General features: G+C 40.8%; 2 protein-coding genes across 2 annotated transcripts; both read right to left on the minus strand.

The window, feature by feature from the left end:
- Nucleotides 1-4,617: 4,617 nt before the first annotated feature.
- Nucleotides 4,618-8,876, minus strand: LOC118610661 (olfactory receptor 2A5-like). The gene is made up of 2 exons (XM_036230207.1): nt 8,237-8,876; nt 4,618-5,019 (listed from the first exon to the last, which is right to left on the minus strand). The coding sequence occupies exons 1-2, from the start codon at nt 8,874-8,876 to the stop codon at nt 4,913-4,915; spliced, it is 747 nt and encodes a 248-aa protein (XP_036086100.1). The 3' UTR covers nt 4,618-4,912.
- A 4,270-nt stretch (nt 8,877-13,146) lies between these two features.
- LOC118610662 (olfactory receptor 2A2-like) lies at nt 13,147-14,079 on the minus strand. The gene has a single exon (XM_036230208.1). The coding sequence runs from the start codon at nt 14,077-14,079 to the stop codon at nt 13,147-13,149; it is 933 nt and encodes a 310-aa protein (XP_036086101.1).
- Between the last annotated feature and the right edge of the window lie 933 nt (nt 14,080-15,012).

The following is a 15,012-nucleotide window of genomic DNA, read 5'->3' on the forward strand; positions in this document are numbered from 1 at the left end:
TGAATGGATGAAGAAGTAGTGTTACACACACACACACACACACACACACACACACACACACATCATGGAATACTCAGCCATAAAAACAAGGAAATCATGCCGTTTATGACAATAGGAGCGATCTTGAGGGCATCAGGGCATTTTACCAAGTAAAATAACTCAGAGAAAGACAAGTACTCTATGATCTCACTTACATGTGTGATTAAAAAGTAAAACAAAACCAAACTCATCGATAAAGACGAGATTTGTGGTAACCAGAGGAGGGAAGGTGGCGGAGAGGAAGCTGAGGAAGGTGCTATAAGGTACAGACTGCCAATCATGAGGGAAACAAGCACAAGAGACGTGAGGTACTACACAGCGATGACGGTCCTCAGTGCTGTGTGATATGCCCGAAAGTTGTTAATGGACAACTTTCCTAACAGTTTTAATTGCAAGGAAAGAAAAAACACTTTATTTCCATCTCTACAGATGATGGGTATTAATCACACTTACTGTGATCATCCCGCAATGTTTGCCAGTCGAATCATTCCACTGTACACCTTGAAATTCGACAGTGCTGTATGTCAATTATATCTCAATAAACTGAAAAAAAACTGATAGAGAGAGTAAGAGAGGTCATAGCCTTGAATGAAAATGAAGAGGAAATAGATTCATCTTGCTAGAATTCAATCCTTAATTAGTATAACACGCATTATACCTGAAATCCGAAATACAAGAATTTGTTTTTTAAACCAAAAGCAGTGGTTGGCCTCAAAAGTAAGAATTAGCATATACTTTAAAAGCAGACAATAGAAAAACATTATTGTCAAAGTGCTAACTCAGTTTGCATCTTCACAAATGACAGCATCAACTAGTAGCCACATACTCAGTCTGTGAATTTTACAATAGCCTTGATAAACAAGATAATATCCGGAAATATGTGACTCGAGACATGTGGGAGCCTCCCAAAGTCCACTCAAGGTGCTCTGACACAATCTCAGGGTGGCGGGAGGTGTGACAATGACCCAAATGTAGTCAGTGGAGTGGGCCACCTGTGTAGAGAAAGACTGCAGGGAAAGGGAAGAAGATCGATACAAAGCACAGACCAAGGCCAGAGAGGCAGCAACGGTCTGTGCGTCCGTAACGAGCTTCAGGGGAAGTGGAGCCTGACGCCCTGGCCTGAGGATTCTAGTCACTGGCGATGCGATGTCCACATCCAGACGGATGGCTCAGGGGACCAGTCATCAATAGCCCTGACCAGCCCTTCCTGCTCTGGTCTCCTGTTCCCCACCCAACAATTAGGTAATGAATTATCTTCTAGACTAGATATTTCTACAAAGAAAGATGTGTTGATCAGCAAGTTCTTTGGATATTATGCAGCTACATTCAAAATTTTAAATAAATGAACGTTTAGCTGTTCTGGCTTATGCATTGTCTTATTGTGCTTTGGATGGCAGGATGCAGTCCTGAGCCAAATTTCCAAAGTAGATCTAAAAAGAGAGGACGAGACACTAAATCAAGGTAAATACATTGAAGACAGACTCAGAAAAAAACCAGATCTTCTCCTAACGGCAGTAGATGAGATGTCTGTTTTCTTATAACAGTTGTTTATAAGTGGTCAAATAACCTAAACATAAATGACAGATCTATGTCTACAGCCATGCTACTCTGAATAAACCCAACCACATCTGAACTCGCAAGCTAAGCATGGATGGGCCTGGTCAGTACTTGGATGGGAGACCACCTAGAAAGACCCCGTGCTGTAGGCATAAAAAATTTTTAAAAATAAGGGATTGTATGCTGACAAGGGCCTTGCAATTTGTGATGTCAACCAAGGGTTGCCTAGCCTAAAAAATAATATATAAATACATACATACATACATACATACATACATACATACATACATACATACGAGATTTAGAAGTCCTAACACATGACCAGAAGCATTCTGTGGTGCTGAGCTCTGTGAGGTTTTTACTGTGAAGATGCTGTTCTAGAGAACGTGAAGGATAAATACAAAGGTACACAGTAAACATAAAATTCCTAGAAGTAAATTTTGAGAGTTACTGACTCCCATGATTCTCCCAACTCGCGGCACCAGGGCCTAACAACTCAGTATCTTTTCTATACTTTTTCCATTTCACCATAAATACTTATCCTCAAAGCTGCAGGAAATCTAACATATTCAATGAGTACACTCTAGCTTCCTGACATTGTCAACACTACGCTTTTTGAGAGATATGTAAAAAACACTGATTTACTACCCATTTGGCTTCATTTCCATCCCAATAAAAATGTTCTCATATGTTTAAGATGAATTGTAACAGTATGTACAGTAAGTAAATCCATAATTTACACAATAACCAACACGGTAATTCCCCTGAAATGCAGCCTCCCTCCATAACACACAAACCCGCATTTCCTTTGGGCAGGAAAATTATGCCATAGGTTCCATCTAAATCCATAACAGAGAAATTTCCTCTTTCATCTTTTTGAGTCATCTTTTCCAAGTAAATCTCTGACACATGAACACTTTCTCACCAATAAATATTGACCAAATCCTAAATACCATTATATAATTTGCCTAAGAAATCAGCATCTAACTATTCGTATAGATTATGAATGATAAGCATATATGTTCAACAGTAACGGAAAGTATTTCTCTCAACACATAAAAAAAGGAAGCCAGTAACAGAGTGACCATCAACAAAAGCCCAGATGCCACAGCACATGTAAGAGGAATTCATGATACATTCAATAAGGCCACCTGTTTAACGCCCACCTGGGAACCAAGCACCTAAGAAGGGGAGGTTTCTATGGGAGCTGCAAGCCCTCACTTCTGTGCCTGATGGAAAATGGGGCAGAATCCTCTGAAAAGCAGGTCTGGGTCTCTGATGGGCTCAGCCTAGTTGGCAGCTCCTGAGGCCTCACTCGAGGGCGGGCGGGGGACGCGGTGCACACCCCCTCCTCCGGAAAGGGGTCACAGGGCAGTGCTCCTCTTCTATGTCCGCTCTCAGCCCGCCAGCCACACGAGCAGGAAACACAGCCAGCCACAGAGCACACCGCTGAGACACCACCACTCGTTACAGGCCCTGAGCACTCGGCATCACTGGAAGTTCGTGAAGCCCAGCACTGCCCCGGTCCCCAAATCTCCAGGACGGTCCAGTGAGCCCACGACGAAGCAGAACCAGTGTGACAATGAGTAAGCCCCTGGCATTAACCTCCGTGGTTCCGCTCCTCCGCTGTGTCCCGGGTCTCTCGTTTTGCAGCAGAGCTGGGATGAAAGGACCCAGAGAAACCAGCTGATTGCAAGTCCCCACCCGACTCTGGAGATGCTGCAGTAGCTGTTATGGAGGCAGTGGGTGGATCGGGGACTCCAAAGGGAGGCCCAGGTTTCCCAGGGGAGCTTATTAGGACCTGCCTGAGGGAGGGCTGTCCAGGGCACACGGGCGTTCTTGGTAACCTCTCATACACCTTTAAAAGTGTTTTCTTCCATTAGAAAAATAAGCAATAAAATTCTTAAAATTTTGTCTATGTATTTAGCCCCAAAAGAATTGAGCGTGTTCATTTTTTTCCTTCTTTCATTAGGAAGAAATCTTGGCAACTAAATAAACACCTCACTTAACCTTTTTCTTTGAGATTATAGTAATATACATGGCACTCTGTATAGAGTATCAAGAAATTCCTACTTGAAAGGCTATTGTCTGAGATTTGTTCATGGCAAGGATAACCAATAAATCGTGTACGTTCCGTTTTCTTTCCTTCTTACTCTCCAAAGGATCAATGGGCTTTCTATAGTTTATGTATTTCCTTTTTATCCATCACATTTTCATGTACTTGTTCGTGTGAATATTCTCTTATTGAACTCTTGTATCTCTACTTTCTAAACACTATTGAGAAGCCTTTTTAATACTCACACATTATGTTAGTAGTAGGTTTTGCCAATCCATCTAGATTTCTGTATGATAGTTGGTTTTCCCTTTGAAATCCGAAATGGAAAAAAAAAAATAGATCAATTTCATGGAGGGGGATAAATTGGAACATGTATAGAGAATTTTTTTTTTTTATCTCAGATTCAGAAGATAGTGAAGTTGAAGAAACTCATACTGTGGTATCTAGAAATACTGGTCCAAGATGAAGCAGAGACCTGGATTCTTTCATCTCCAGTCGATTTACCAGTGAAGAGAAGAAACAATGACTGGGCCTTATTTCCCATACCCCAAGAAAGTACAGACTTTCCTAGGTTGATCTAGGGTTCTCTGTTTATGCCCACATTCTTTATAGAGGCTCACCAAGTAGGGAAAAATTAATTATTTTGCTCAGAAAGTATTTCAATCAGTCAATCAAGACCAAGAACTCTTGTTCCAGTAAAATGTTAATAAGTGTTGTGAAAAAAAAAATGTGATTAAGTAAGTTTGAAGGACACTGACTAAAAATTGAGAGGGAATTCTTCTTTGCCATAGGAATTTCACAGTTTCACGACGCTAATAGGAATTGTGAGGCATACCGTGAGGCGGCTAATATGCGCCACATCTCAACCTCATGTTCAAAGCCTTCTTGAAGGCTAGTGGAAACCATTTTGGGAAATATGGGGTTGGACCATAGCTTGATGAAGATATTATAATGGCTTAGTTTTCAAAATCCTGGTCCGTTTGTCCAGCTGCGTCACAATTTGCTACTGATGATATTTTAAGACAGATTTCTAGAATCATCCCACATCTACTGAATCAGTTAATCTAATGGTGGGACAGAAGATATTTCCACTTTTAATAAATGTCTTAGATAATTCTCATGCTGCATTGGGTTGAGAACCTCTAGAGATATCTTCCTAGGTTACCGTCACCCTCGATATCATAATCTTTCATAAAGATTATGAAATAGAGATACATTCACTTTGAGCAACCTTCACTTCTGAGTTCCTGAGACTACAGATCAGTGGATTGACCACGGGATCGCATAACTGTGAGACGGGAGGAGATATTTCTTTTGCTTCATGGGGTTCCCATATCTTGGCCCAACATACAAGATAATGGTTGTGCCTTAAAAGAGTCCAGCCACAGAGGTGGGATGAGCAGGTGGAGAAGGCTTTTCTTTGACCTTCCCCTGACTGGATCCTAAGGACGGCACAGAAGAAGTGCATTTAAGAGATCACGACTGATGAGAAAGGTCCCAACAGCATGGAAATGGCTCCTGCCAGCACTATAATCTCATCGACACGGGTATCTGCACAGGCAAGATCTGAAAGGCCATGATTCCACAAAAAGTTTTTTAGCAAAGTTTTATAGCTTAGTGGTTGCTCTAGATATTATATATACATATGACATTTGATTGGTATCACTTTTAAACCAGTTTGAGTGAAGTATGGAAACCTTACTTCCTTCTGTGTCACTTCACTCTCTCCAATTTATAATTGTCTTCAATATTTCCTCACATAAATTTAGCATAGGACCAGACAATGCTTAAATTTTTGTCTGAACCCTCAAACAGACTTCCGGAATTACAAGACAATACATGTCTATTGCTCTAACCCACTACATCTGTGGCAGAAATAAGAAAGTAATATAGAAATGATCATGTTTTATTTTCAGTATGTTATAAAATAAACCCATTTCTAACTTCTGTGGGGACCCTAATAAAAATTCAAAAGGAAATTGATGGCTTTTGGTGTTTATGTGAGCATATAAAGAGATTGGAAGTCATCACACTAAAAATATTCTGAACTGAAAATGAAAAACTTCATCATCAAAAGAAAAACTGATGAGTTGCACTTCATCTGAATTTTTAAAAAATTGCTCTGTGAAAGACACTGTTAATAATATGAAAAGTGAAGCCACAGACTGGAGAAAAAGCTTTGCACATAGACAAAAAATGACTTGATTTGAAAATATACAAAGAATTCTTAAACTTCAATAAAAGAATGAATACCTCAATTAAAAAGCATTCCCAACCCTCTAACAATTCTTCTTCAAAGAATATATACAGAAAATAGGCATATGAAAGGATGCTCCACATCGGTTTTACCATCAGCAATATGCAAATTAATACAACGGTGAGATATCACTAGGAACCTAGTAAAATGGCTGAAATCCAATGTTTAGAGAACTGACAACACTAAAAACTGATGAGGAATATGGAGCAAGAGAAACCCTCAACATTGCCGGAAGGAATGCAAAACGAATGGTAGAGCCACTTTGAAAGGCATTTTTATAATCTCTCACCATGCAATCTACCAATTGCACTACATCGTATTTACTCAAATAGTTGAAAACATATGTCCACGCTAACACCTGCACACAGATGTTTCAAAAAGCTCATTCGTGAAGGACTAAATTTGGAAATAATCAACATGCCCTTCAGTAGCTGACTGGGTAAAGAAATTGTGGGACATCCAAACAAGGGAATAGTGTTACGAAGAGAAAGAAGCTAGAAGTAGCACTCCGGTGGGGGATGTGGATAATGGGGCAGGTTCTGCATGTATGGAGTCAGGGGTGCATGGGAAATCTTCGTACTTTCCACTCAAGTTTGCTGAATCTCAAATTGTTCTAATAAATAAAGCTCATTAAAGAAAAATGGGCAAAATATATGAAGAGATACTTCAACAAGGAAGATATACGGATGGCAAGACAGCACCTGTGAAGACACTCAATATCATATGTCACCAGAAAATTTCATATTACAACAAAAATTAGGTACCACTGCCCATCTACTAGCATGGCAAATATTCAAATCCCTGATAGCACCAAGGCTAGCAGGATGTGGAGCAACGGGAATTCTCATTTATTGCTGGTAGAAATACAAAATGAAACAGCCACTCTGTAAGTAATTTGGTAATTACTTACAAAACTAAACATACTCTCACCGAAGATTCAGCAAGTTATATACAAAGAAGCTTAAAACTCATATCCACAGAAAAACATGCACACAGACGTTTATAGCAGCTTTATTCATAATTATTATACAACTTGGAAGTTACAAAGATGTCTGCCAATAGGTGAATGAATGTACAAACTGTGCTATATCTGCACAAGGAAATATTATTCAGCAATAAAAAGCAATGACCTATCAAGCCACATACACACACACTCACACACTCACACACATGCCATGGCATAGCCTTAAATGAATATTTCTGTGTGAAAGAATCCAATCTAAAAATGCTATATATGGTATGACTCCATCTATAGAACATTCTGGAGAAGATTAAAGTATGGATATGTTTTAAAAATCAGTAGTTGCTGGGTGTTTGGGAGAAGAGGATGAGGAATGAACAGTTGGTACACAGATGTGGGTGTCTGGAAAAACAGTTACCCTTCCCAGACTTTACTGACTGACTTCAGGAGGGGAAAGATCTTTAGCCATGAACCTTGCTGGAGATTCTGGGGACCCCTCCAACCTCCTCCGGGGACGCAGCTTCTCTGAGACGGTGCACGTATTTTCTGCTGACGGGGTTTCCCTGCCTCCTCTCTGGAGCCGGTAGACACTTGCTCGGCCTGTGTCTGCCTGAGATGTACGACATCTCTAGGGCTGAGAAAAGCCGGAGTGCTTGCCTGCAGTGTTCCACTGGCTCCAACATGGCGTCCACACTGCCATTCCCTTCAGGGCTCTGAGTCAGGCCACGCAGAAAGCAAACCCTCAGGACACTTCTGGAAAAGCCAGAATGCAGTATGTGTGGTCCATTCTTTTCTTTCCCTCTAGAGAAGGAGCCAGGACCTGGAAACTTCCTCTTGACCCGGCCACACGGGGCCAGGGAGACAAGTAGCTAGGGCACATAAAATGCCATAAATGTGCATACTCACTTTGCTCTGTCTCTTCTAGGCTTCGTGCTTCTCTCGGGTGCTGTGACCTCTTAACTGGTTTCCGCTGTTCTCACACAGGCAATTTGTTCCATGTATTCTTGTCGTCGTGGAAGAACAAGGGCCTGAGGATTCTTATTCTGCCCTCTGGCTGATGTCCTCTGGGATCATCCATGCCCATCTTTATTCCATGCCTCTTCTCGGGGAATCTTCCTGAGTTTTACTGCACCACCAATCACATCTCTGAAGGGGGGAACACCCACTGAACCTAAACTCGACCTCCCTCACACTGTCCTCGTCTTCTGCCACGCTCTGCTGAAGGCAGCCTTCACTTGAGCATTCCTTAGACTGTAGACAAGGGAGTTCAGCAATGGGTTGAAGAGAGTGTAAAACAGGGAAAGGATTTTCTGATGCTCCTCTCGGTCGCTGTTTTCTGGGACCAAGTAGACCATCATGGCAATGCCAAAGTAGAACCCGACCACGCAGAAGTGGGAGGAGCACGTGGAAAAGGCTTTTCTGCGGCCCTCCTTCGACTGGATCTTTAGGATGGCGTGAAGGATGCGTGTGTAGGAGACCAGCATCAGGGAAAGAGGCCCGACTAAGATAAACACGCAAGCAACAAAGACAAACGTTTTGTTGATCCAAGTGTCGCCACAGGCCACATTGAGGACAGCGAGGATTTCACAGAAGAAGTGGTTTACTGACCGGGGCCCACAGAAGGGCAGCCTTAGAAAGAGAATTAGATGTACCAGAGACAGGGAAAATCCACAAGCCCAGCAAGCGATGGTCAGGACCGTGCACGCTCTCCAGTTCATGATGGTGGTGTACTGGAGAGGATGGCAGATGGCCACAAACCGATCATAGGACATCACCATCAAAATCAAGCACTCTGTATCGGCAAAAATCAGGAAGAAATACATCTGCAAAGTGCATGAGACAAAGGAGATAGCTTTTTTGTGTTTCACGAGGTTTTCCAGCATACTGGGCAAATTGCTGGAAGCGTAGGCCACGTCGATGACGGCCAGGTGAGAAAGGAAGAAGTACATGGGGGTGTGCAGCCTGCGGTCCAGCCAAGTGAGTCCCAAGATCATGCCGTTTGCCATCAGGTTGAAGACATATAACAGGGAGAAGACACAGAAGAACAGCACTTCCACCTCTGCACTGAGCTGGAATCCCACCAGGAGGAACTCTGTGCCCCACGACCGGTTGCCCCCTATTCCTCAAGGACAGTCTCTGAAGGACTGGAGAGTGACAGAAGTTGGAGCTGGAGAGCAATGGAAACCGGAGTTATCTCACGTGAACTCAGCGGACGCTTGTATGCTTGTCCCTTCTTCACTTACTCTTTTCCTCCAACGTTTCTTTGCTTTTTAGCTTTTTTTCTTGTGAACTAATTCAAGTTTGAAGATAATTATGAAGAACTGTGAACAATGCCAGTATAGCTGACCCCTAAACAATGCAGGGGTTAGGGGTGCTGTCTCCCTGCACAGTCAGAAATCTGAGTATAACTTCTGACTCTCCCAAGACTTAACTACCGATAGCCCGCTTTTGAGTGGAAGGAAGCCTTATGGATCACAGTCAGTTGATATGTATTTTTCACATTTAGTTATTTTATACTGTCTGCTTACAATAAAGTAAACCGGAGAAAGGAAACTGTTATTAAGAAAAACTGTAAGGAAGAGAAAATACATTTACAGTATTTATTGTGGAAAATGTACGTGTAAGTGGACTCAAACAATTTAAAAAACCCTTGTTGTTCAAGGTCGACCATACATACAATTTATGAAAAGTTTTATGTTTGCTTTATCATTTCATTTTCTCTATATATAGATACACATAATATGATACATATTATTAGTTTTCTGTGGCCCACTGAAAAGCAAACGACGTGGTACTTCCAATTTATCCCTGAACCCTATTAGTTTTCCAAGTAACAAGGCTGTTCACTGATCTAACCTCAGTATACTGAGGAGATATAATATTAACGTGATTCACTACTCTAAATACTGCATTTTTACTCTGCTGGTCAAATGCAAATCCTGTATCACATATATTTTATCCTCTGCCTTTCTTGCCGTGACACTACTAGTTTTGAGGACTATAGACCAATTGTTTTGGTCAATGCCTCTTAATGTATGACCTGAAGCCATAAAATTTTTAGGGTAGATAATCAATTTTTTGTAGAAAAAAGTGTGTCCTTCTAATGCCTTTTATGAATACACAAATAATGCTAATTTGTCCCTTTACTAGTGACGACAAAGTCCATCCCTTGATTAAGGCAGTGTCTCCAAGTTACTGCCATTATACCATGATTAATCCATCATTTTTAAGCACTTTCTCATTTCGCATATCTCAAGGGTCATAAATCTGAAAGAGATGTCAAAAAATAACAGTCTCCAAACTCTTAAAATCACTCCAGTTTAGCTTCTCAAATTTATGGTTCTCGATTCATTCTTTCTCTAAGCATCTTCAATGATCACTTTCTGCTTATTGAGCAAAAGATGATCTCTACTAGAAGGCACACAACTAGAACTTAATCATTTAAAAATTACTATTAATTCAAAGTGCTATGTATAATTCATGTAATTGAAAGACAGGGTTTCTGCAGGGTAACTTGAATACACTTGAAGATACAGACTGTATTATGAATGTAGACAGAATGACATTTCCTAAATGAATTCACATCTTATAACTGCTTTGAAGTGATTCTTATAAGAAAGATTCCAGAAAGTTATTTATTGAAAAATTAGGTTCCAGGAAAGTAAAATAACCTAAGAAGGAAACCTGAAGACATGCACAACATTGGGAGCTTTTGCAACATGTCACCTGAGGGAGGCATCAGTTACAAAGGCAGTGCCCCCTTTCGGAACAATGACTCACACAAGACCCCAAATAGCAAAAGATAGCTTGAGAACGAACGAAGCAGAGGTATCCCGCTCCCTGATTTCACGTTAAACTCCAAAGATACGGTAATCAAACAGTACGGTACTGGCATGATGCAGTGCGTCGATTAATGAAACAGAATAGAGAGCCCAGAAATACATGCTTCCTTATATGCTCAATTAATCTATGACAAAGCAGGCAAGAATATACAGGGGGAAAACACAGTCTCTTTCATTAAGTGGTGTTCGGAAATCTGGCAGATACACGCAGAAAATAAAACTGGACCACTTTCTTACACCGGATACAAAAATAAACTTAAGGTGGATTAAAGGCTTATTGTAAGACCTGAAATCATAAAATTTCTAAGAGAAAACATAAGCGCTAAAGTCTCTGACATCGGCTTTGGCACTATCTTTTTAGCTATGTCTCTTTGGGCAAGAGCAACAAGAGCAAAAATAGTCAAATGGGACTACATCAAACAGAAACGTTTTGCTCAGTGAAGGAAACCGTCAACAAAATGCAAAGAAAAGCTGCTGAGTGGAGAAGGCAGTCATGAATGATATATTCTATTTGGGGTGAATAGCCATAGTATAAGAAACTCATACAACGAAACATACGAAAGTCTAATGAAAAAATGGGCAGAGGACCTGAATAGACATTTCTCCAAAAAGGATACGGAGGTGGCCAACAGGTACATGAAACCATGCTCAACATCTCCAATTATCAGCAAAATGCATATCAAAACCACAGTGAGTTATCACCTCACACTTACCTGTCAGAAGGGCTATCATTAAAAAGAAATCAACAAAAACTCTAAGAACTCGAATGAACTCTAATGCCCATCAAAGCGGCCCATTACAATCGCACACCTGTGACACCATATTAGCCTTGACTCACGTTCAACATCTACCTTTATTCCTTCTCCCAAACGCCTATACTTTCTTATCTACAAGTCCTTCCCCTCATTTAAAATCATGGTTCATGGTATTCCTTCCTTCATCACTCATTTATTATTGCATGGAATAATTCGAAAATATTGTAAAGACCTTACTCTAAGTCAAGCATTTGTGAATACTGTACACTGAGGAAAAAGACTAAATGATTAGTAGAATGGACAGAGACACTGTTTTTTTAAATACGTCTATAATGTTTTAATACTTTTACTTTAACCTTATTTACATAAGTATTTGGAACCCTGGTGTTCTCCTAGTAACATCAAAGATATAAAAACTCTATACTATGGTTGAATGTTATATATATAAAATAACATGGTCATCTGGGCTGCTTCATTCTCCTTGCCCTGGGAGATGAGTATAACATGCTCAGAGACATTTATTGATAGGACAATGTGCATTTATGCTCAGGTCCTGTTTTAGGTGTATGGGGATTTTAAACAAAAAAGTTTAGAGAAAAGGGAGGCAACAGGGAGATGATGAAAAGGAAAGATGGGGAGGAAGAAAATACAGCCGCCCTACATTAAATTCCTTCCTCACTATTACAAGTTTTTCTGAGAGTGGATGGAGACAAATAACTTAAGAAAGGGAAAACTGAGTGCTGGATAGCTGTAGATATAGGGATCAAAACGGCTTCTGATAAGCTGACAGGATTTAGATGGCTAGTGTCAAAGACAAAACTAAGTCTGAGACACAATGGTAAAAACTTTATTCATAAGCTTTTGGCGAGGGTACCCATGTGCTGTTGATTTTATGTCAGCAGGAGTTCAAATGTGGTAGCAAGGAGAGTAAGTTTTATACAGAAACAGTTGGGAACACCGAGACAGTCTTTGATTGGCAAGCATTCTGCTCTGGTGGGATTTTTTTTTTAAGCTGGAGAATATAATTGATCTTCGGAGAACTTCGGAGGTCCTTGCGGCAATGGAGGTAAGTGAGCAGTGTAATGACATGCAAAGGCAAAGGCAGAAGAACTGTCGTGGAGTGCTGGCAGCCAGTGGGATTTTGGGGGACGAGCCATTTCTTGACACAAGTGGGTCGATGAGGTATTTTTTTTATGTGTGTTAAAACTGTTATAATATTCCCAATAGGGCTGGTGCCTGCCATGACAGGCAGATTGTCACAAGCAAAGTGGTGGACAGCATTCAAGGACAGAAACAACATATATCAAGTCATGAGGTGACAATAAACAAACAGTATTTCCACTAAAAAAGGAGAAGTTGGCCCAGGTGAAAGATGAGAAATGGAACTTGTAATACCAGGAAATGAATTTTGAGTGTCTAATATTGAAATTTGAGTTTGATGGAGTAGAACCTGGGTCTGTGGTGGAGTCTTGCACTTGGCAATTTTAAAAAGCTCAGCCCTCCATCTCACTTCTACAAAATATGCTTTAATTGGAATCTTACCCTATTTTCAGAGCTAGAATTTGAACAATTATCATTTTGATATCAAAGCTCTAATTGGAAATATTTTCTAAGTGTTCCCTTCAGAAAACCACTAATTGTAATAGGAAATCCCCTATTAAATAGCATGTATGTACCCTTCACAAAGACCCCTTCTTCTGCAGGGCCCTATACAAGGCATCCTTCACCTGAGCATTTCTCAGGGTGTAGATGAGAGGGTTTAGCAATGGGTTAAAGAGACTGTGAAAAAGAGACAGTAATTTCTCCTGCTCCTCTCGTTGCTTGGAGGATGGGACCATATAAACCACCATGGCTATGCCAAAGAAGAGTCCAACCACACAGAGGTGGGAGGAACAGGTGGAGAAGGCCTTTCTGCGGCCGTCCTTTGACTGGATCTGTAGGATGGCCCAGAGGATGCGGGTGTAGGAGATGAGCATTAGGCAGAGGGGCCCTACTAAGACAAACATGGAAACAGCAAGGATGACCACTTTGTTGATCCAGGTATCAACACAGGCCAGCTTGAGGACAGACAGAATTTCACAGAAGAGGTGGTTCACTTCCCCGGACCCACAGAAGAACAACCTTAGCAGGAGAATCATATGTACCAGAGCCTGGATAAACCCACATGACCAGGAAGTGGCAGCCAGGACCGTGCACACTCTCCAACTCATGCGGACAGTGTACTGGAGGGGGTGACAGATTGCCACGAACCTATCATAGGACATCGCCACCAAAATCAGGCACTCTGTAGCAGCAAGACCTAAATACAGAAATGTCTGCATAATGCATGGGACAAAGGAGATGGTTCTATTCTGATTCACTAAGTTTGCCAGCATCTTGGGGACATTGTTAGAAGCATAGGACACATCAATGATGGCCAGGTGTGAGAGAAAGAAGTACATGGGCGTGTGCAGTCTGTGGTCCAGACAGATGAGCCCCAAGATCATGCCATTTGCCAACAGACTGAGGGCATAGAGCAGGGAGAAGATCCAGAAGAGGAGCATTTCCGTCTCTGCACTGAGCTGGAATCCCACCAGGACGAGCTCTGTGACCCATGACTGGTTCCCCCCCATTCCTCCATGACAGATTTTCAAGCTTTAAGGTGTAGTAAAAGGTCAGAGCTGAGGAATCAATAAAAATTGAGTTATTTACCTCAAAATGAGCTCAGAGAAAGGTTTCATTCTTGTTCCTACTTCAAAGTCTCTCCTACTCTCATATTTGATGTAACTTTTAATATAAATGAATTTAAACTATAGAAAGTGTCAAGAATTATGCAAGGAATTGCCTTCTACCCATCTATGCAGTTCCAACAGATTAATATTTCTTCATATGTGCCTTACCATTCTTTTTCTCTTTTTATTATGGACTACTTATTTCTATGAATCATTTGATTTTATAGTGTTGATGTAATGCCCATTTACCCCTAAATTCATCATTTTTTCATTAAGAAACAGATATTCACTCATGTAACCACAAAATAATTATCACAAGCAGGAAAGTTATTATTGGCATGATTCTGTACCGCCCCCCCATCCAGAACCCAATCTAAAATTACATGTGACATTTAATGTCATCTATCTTTAGTTTCTTTTCATCTAAAATAGTTCCTCAACCTGCCCTTGTTTTACACACACTGATACTGATGAAGAGTAAAGAGCAGGTCTGTAGTGGAATGTTCCCCAATTTGGGATAGTACAGAGTTCTTCATTTTTTATTCAGATTATTCACTTTCTGCACGGAAGTGTGTACCATGAGTCTTGAATGATGTTAATTGATTATTGGTGGCGCTAACTGGGATCGCTTAGGAAAGATGGTGTCTCCCAAGTATCTCCATTATAAAATCATTATATTTCTCACTGACATAATATCTGGAGCATACATTAATTAAAACAACTACTTAAATATCTTGTTCCTCATAAAGCTTTCCGCCAATAAATTCAGTATCCATTGATTACCTTGCCCGACTCAGGTATTAATAATGATTACTGCAAAGTGTGATGTTCTAA

This window comes from Rousettus aegyptiacus, unplaced genomic scaffold (assembly GCF_014176215.1).
Source record: "Rousettus aegyptiacus isolate mRouAeg1 unplaced genomic scaffold, mRouAeg1.p scaffold_m13_p_13, whole genome shotgun sequence".
Classification (NCBI taxonomy): domain Eukaryota; kingdom Metazoa; phylum Chordata; class Mammalia; order Chiroptera; family Pteropodidae; genus Rousettus; species Rousettus aegyptiacus.

What these genes read in the sequence shown, in the direction of transcription:
- LOC118610661 (XM_036230207.1), bottom strand. Translation starts at nt 8,876, where the DNA reads ATGGCAAACGGCATGATCTTGGGACTCACTTGGCTGGACCGCAGGCTG. An exon ending in CGTGGTCGGGTTCTACTTTG is followed by an intron (nt 5,020 to 8,236) that starts GCATTGCCATGA and finishes GACTCTTTTAAG; the next exon opens with GCACAACCATTATCTTGTAT.
- LOC118610662 (XM_036230208.1), bottom strand. Translation starts at nt 14,079, where the DNA reads ATGGGGGGGAACCAGTCATGGGTCACAGAGCTCGTCCTGGTGGGATTC.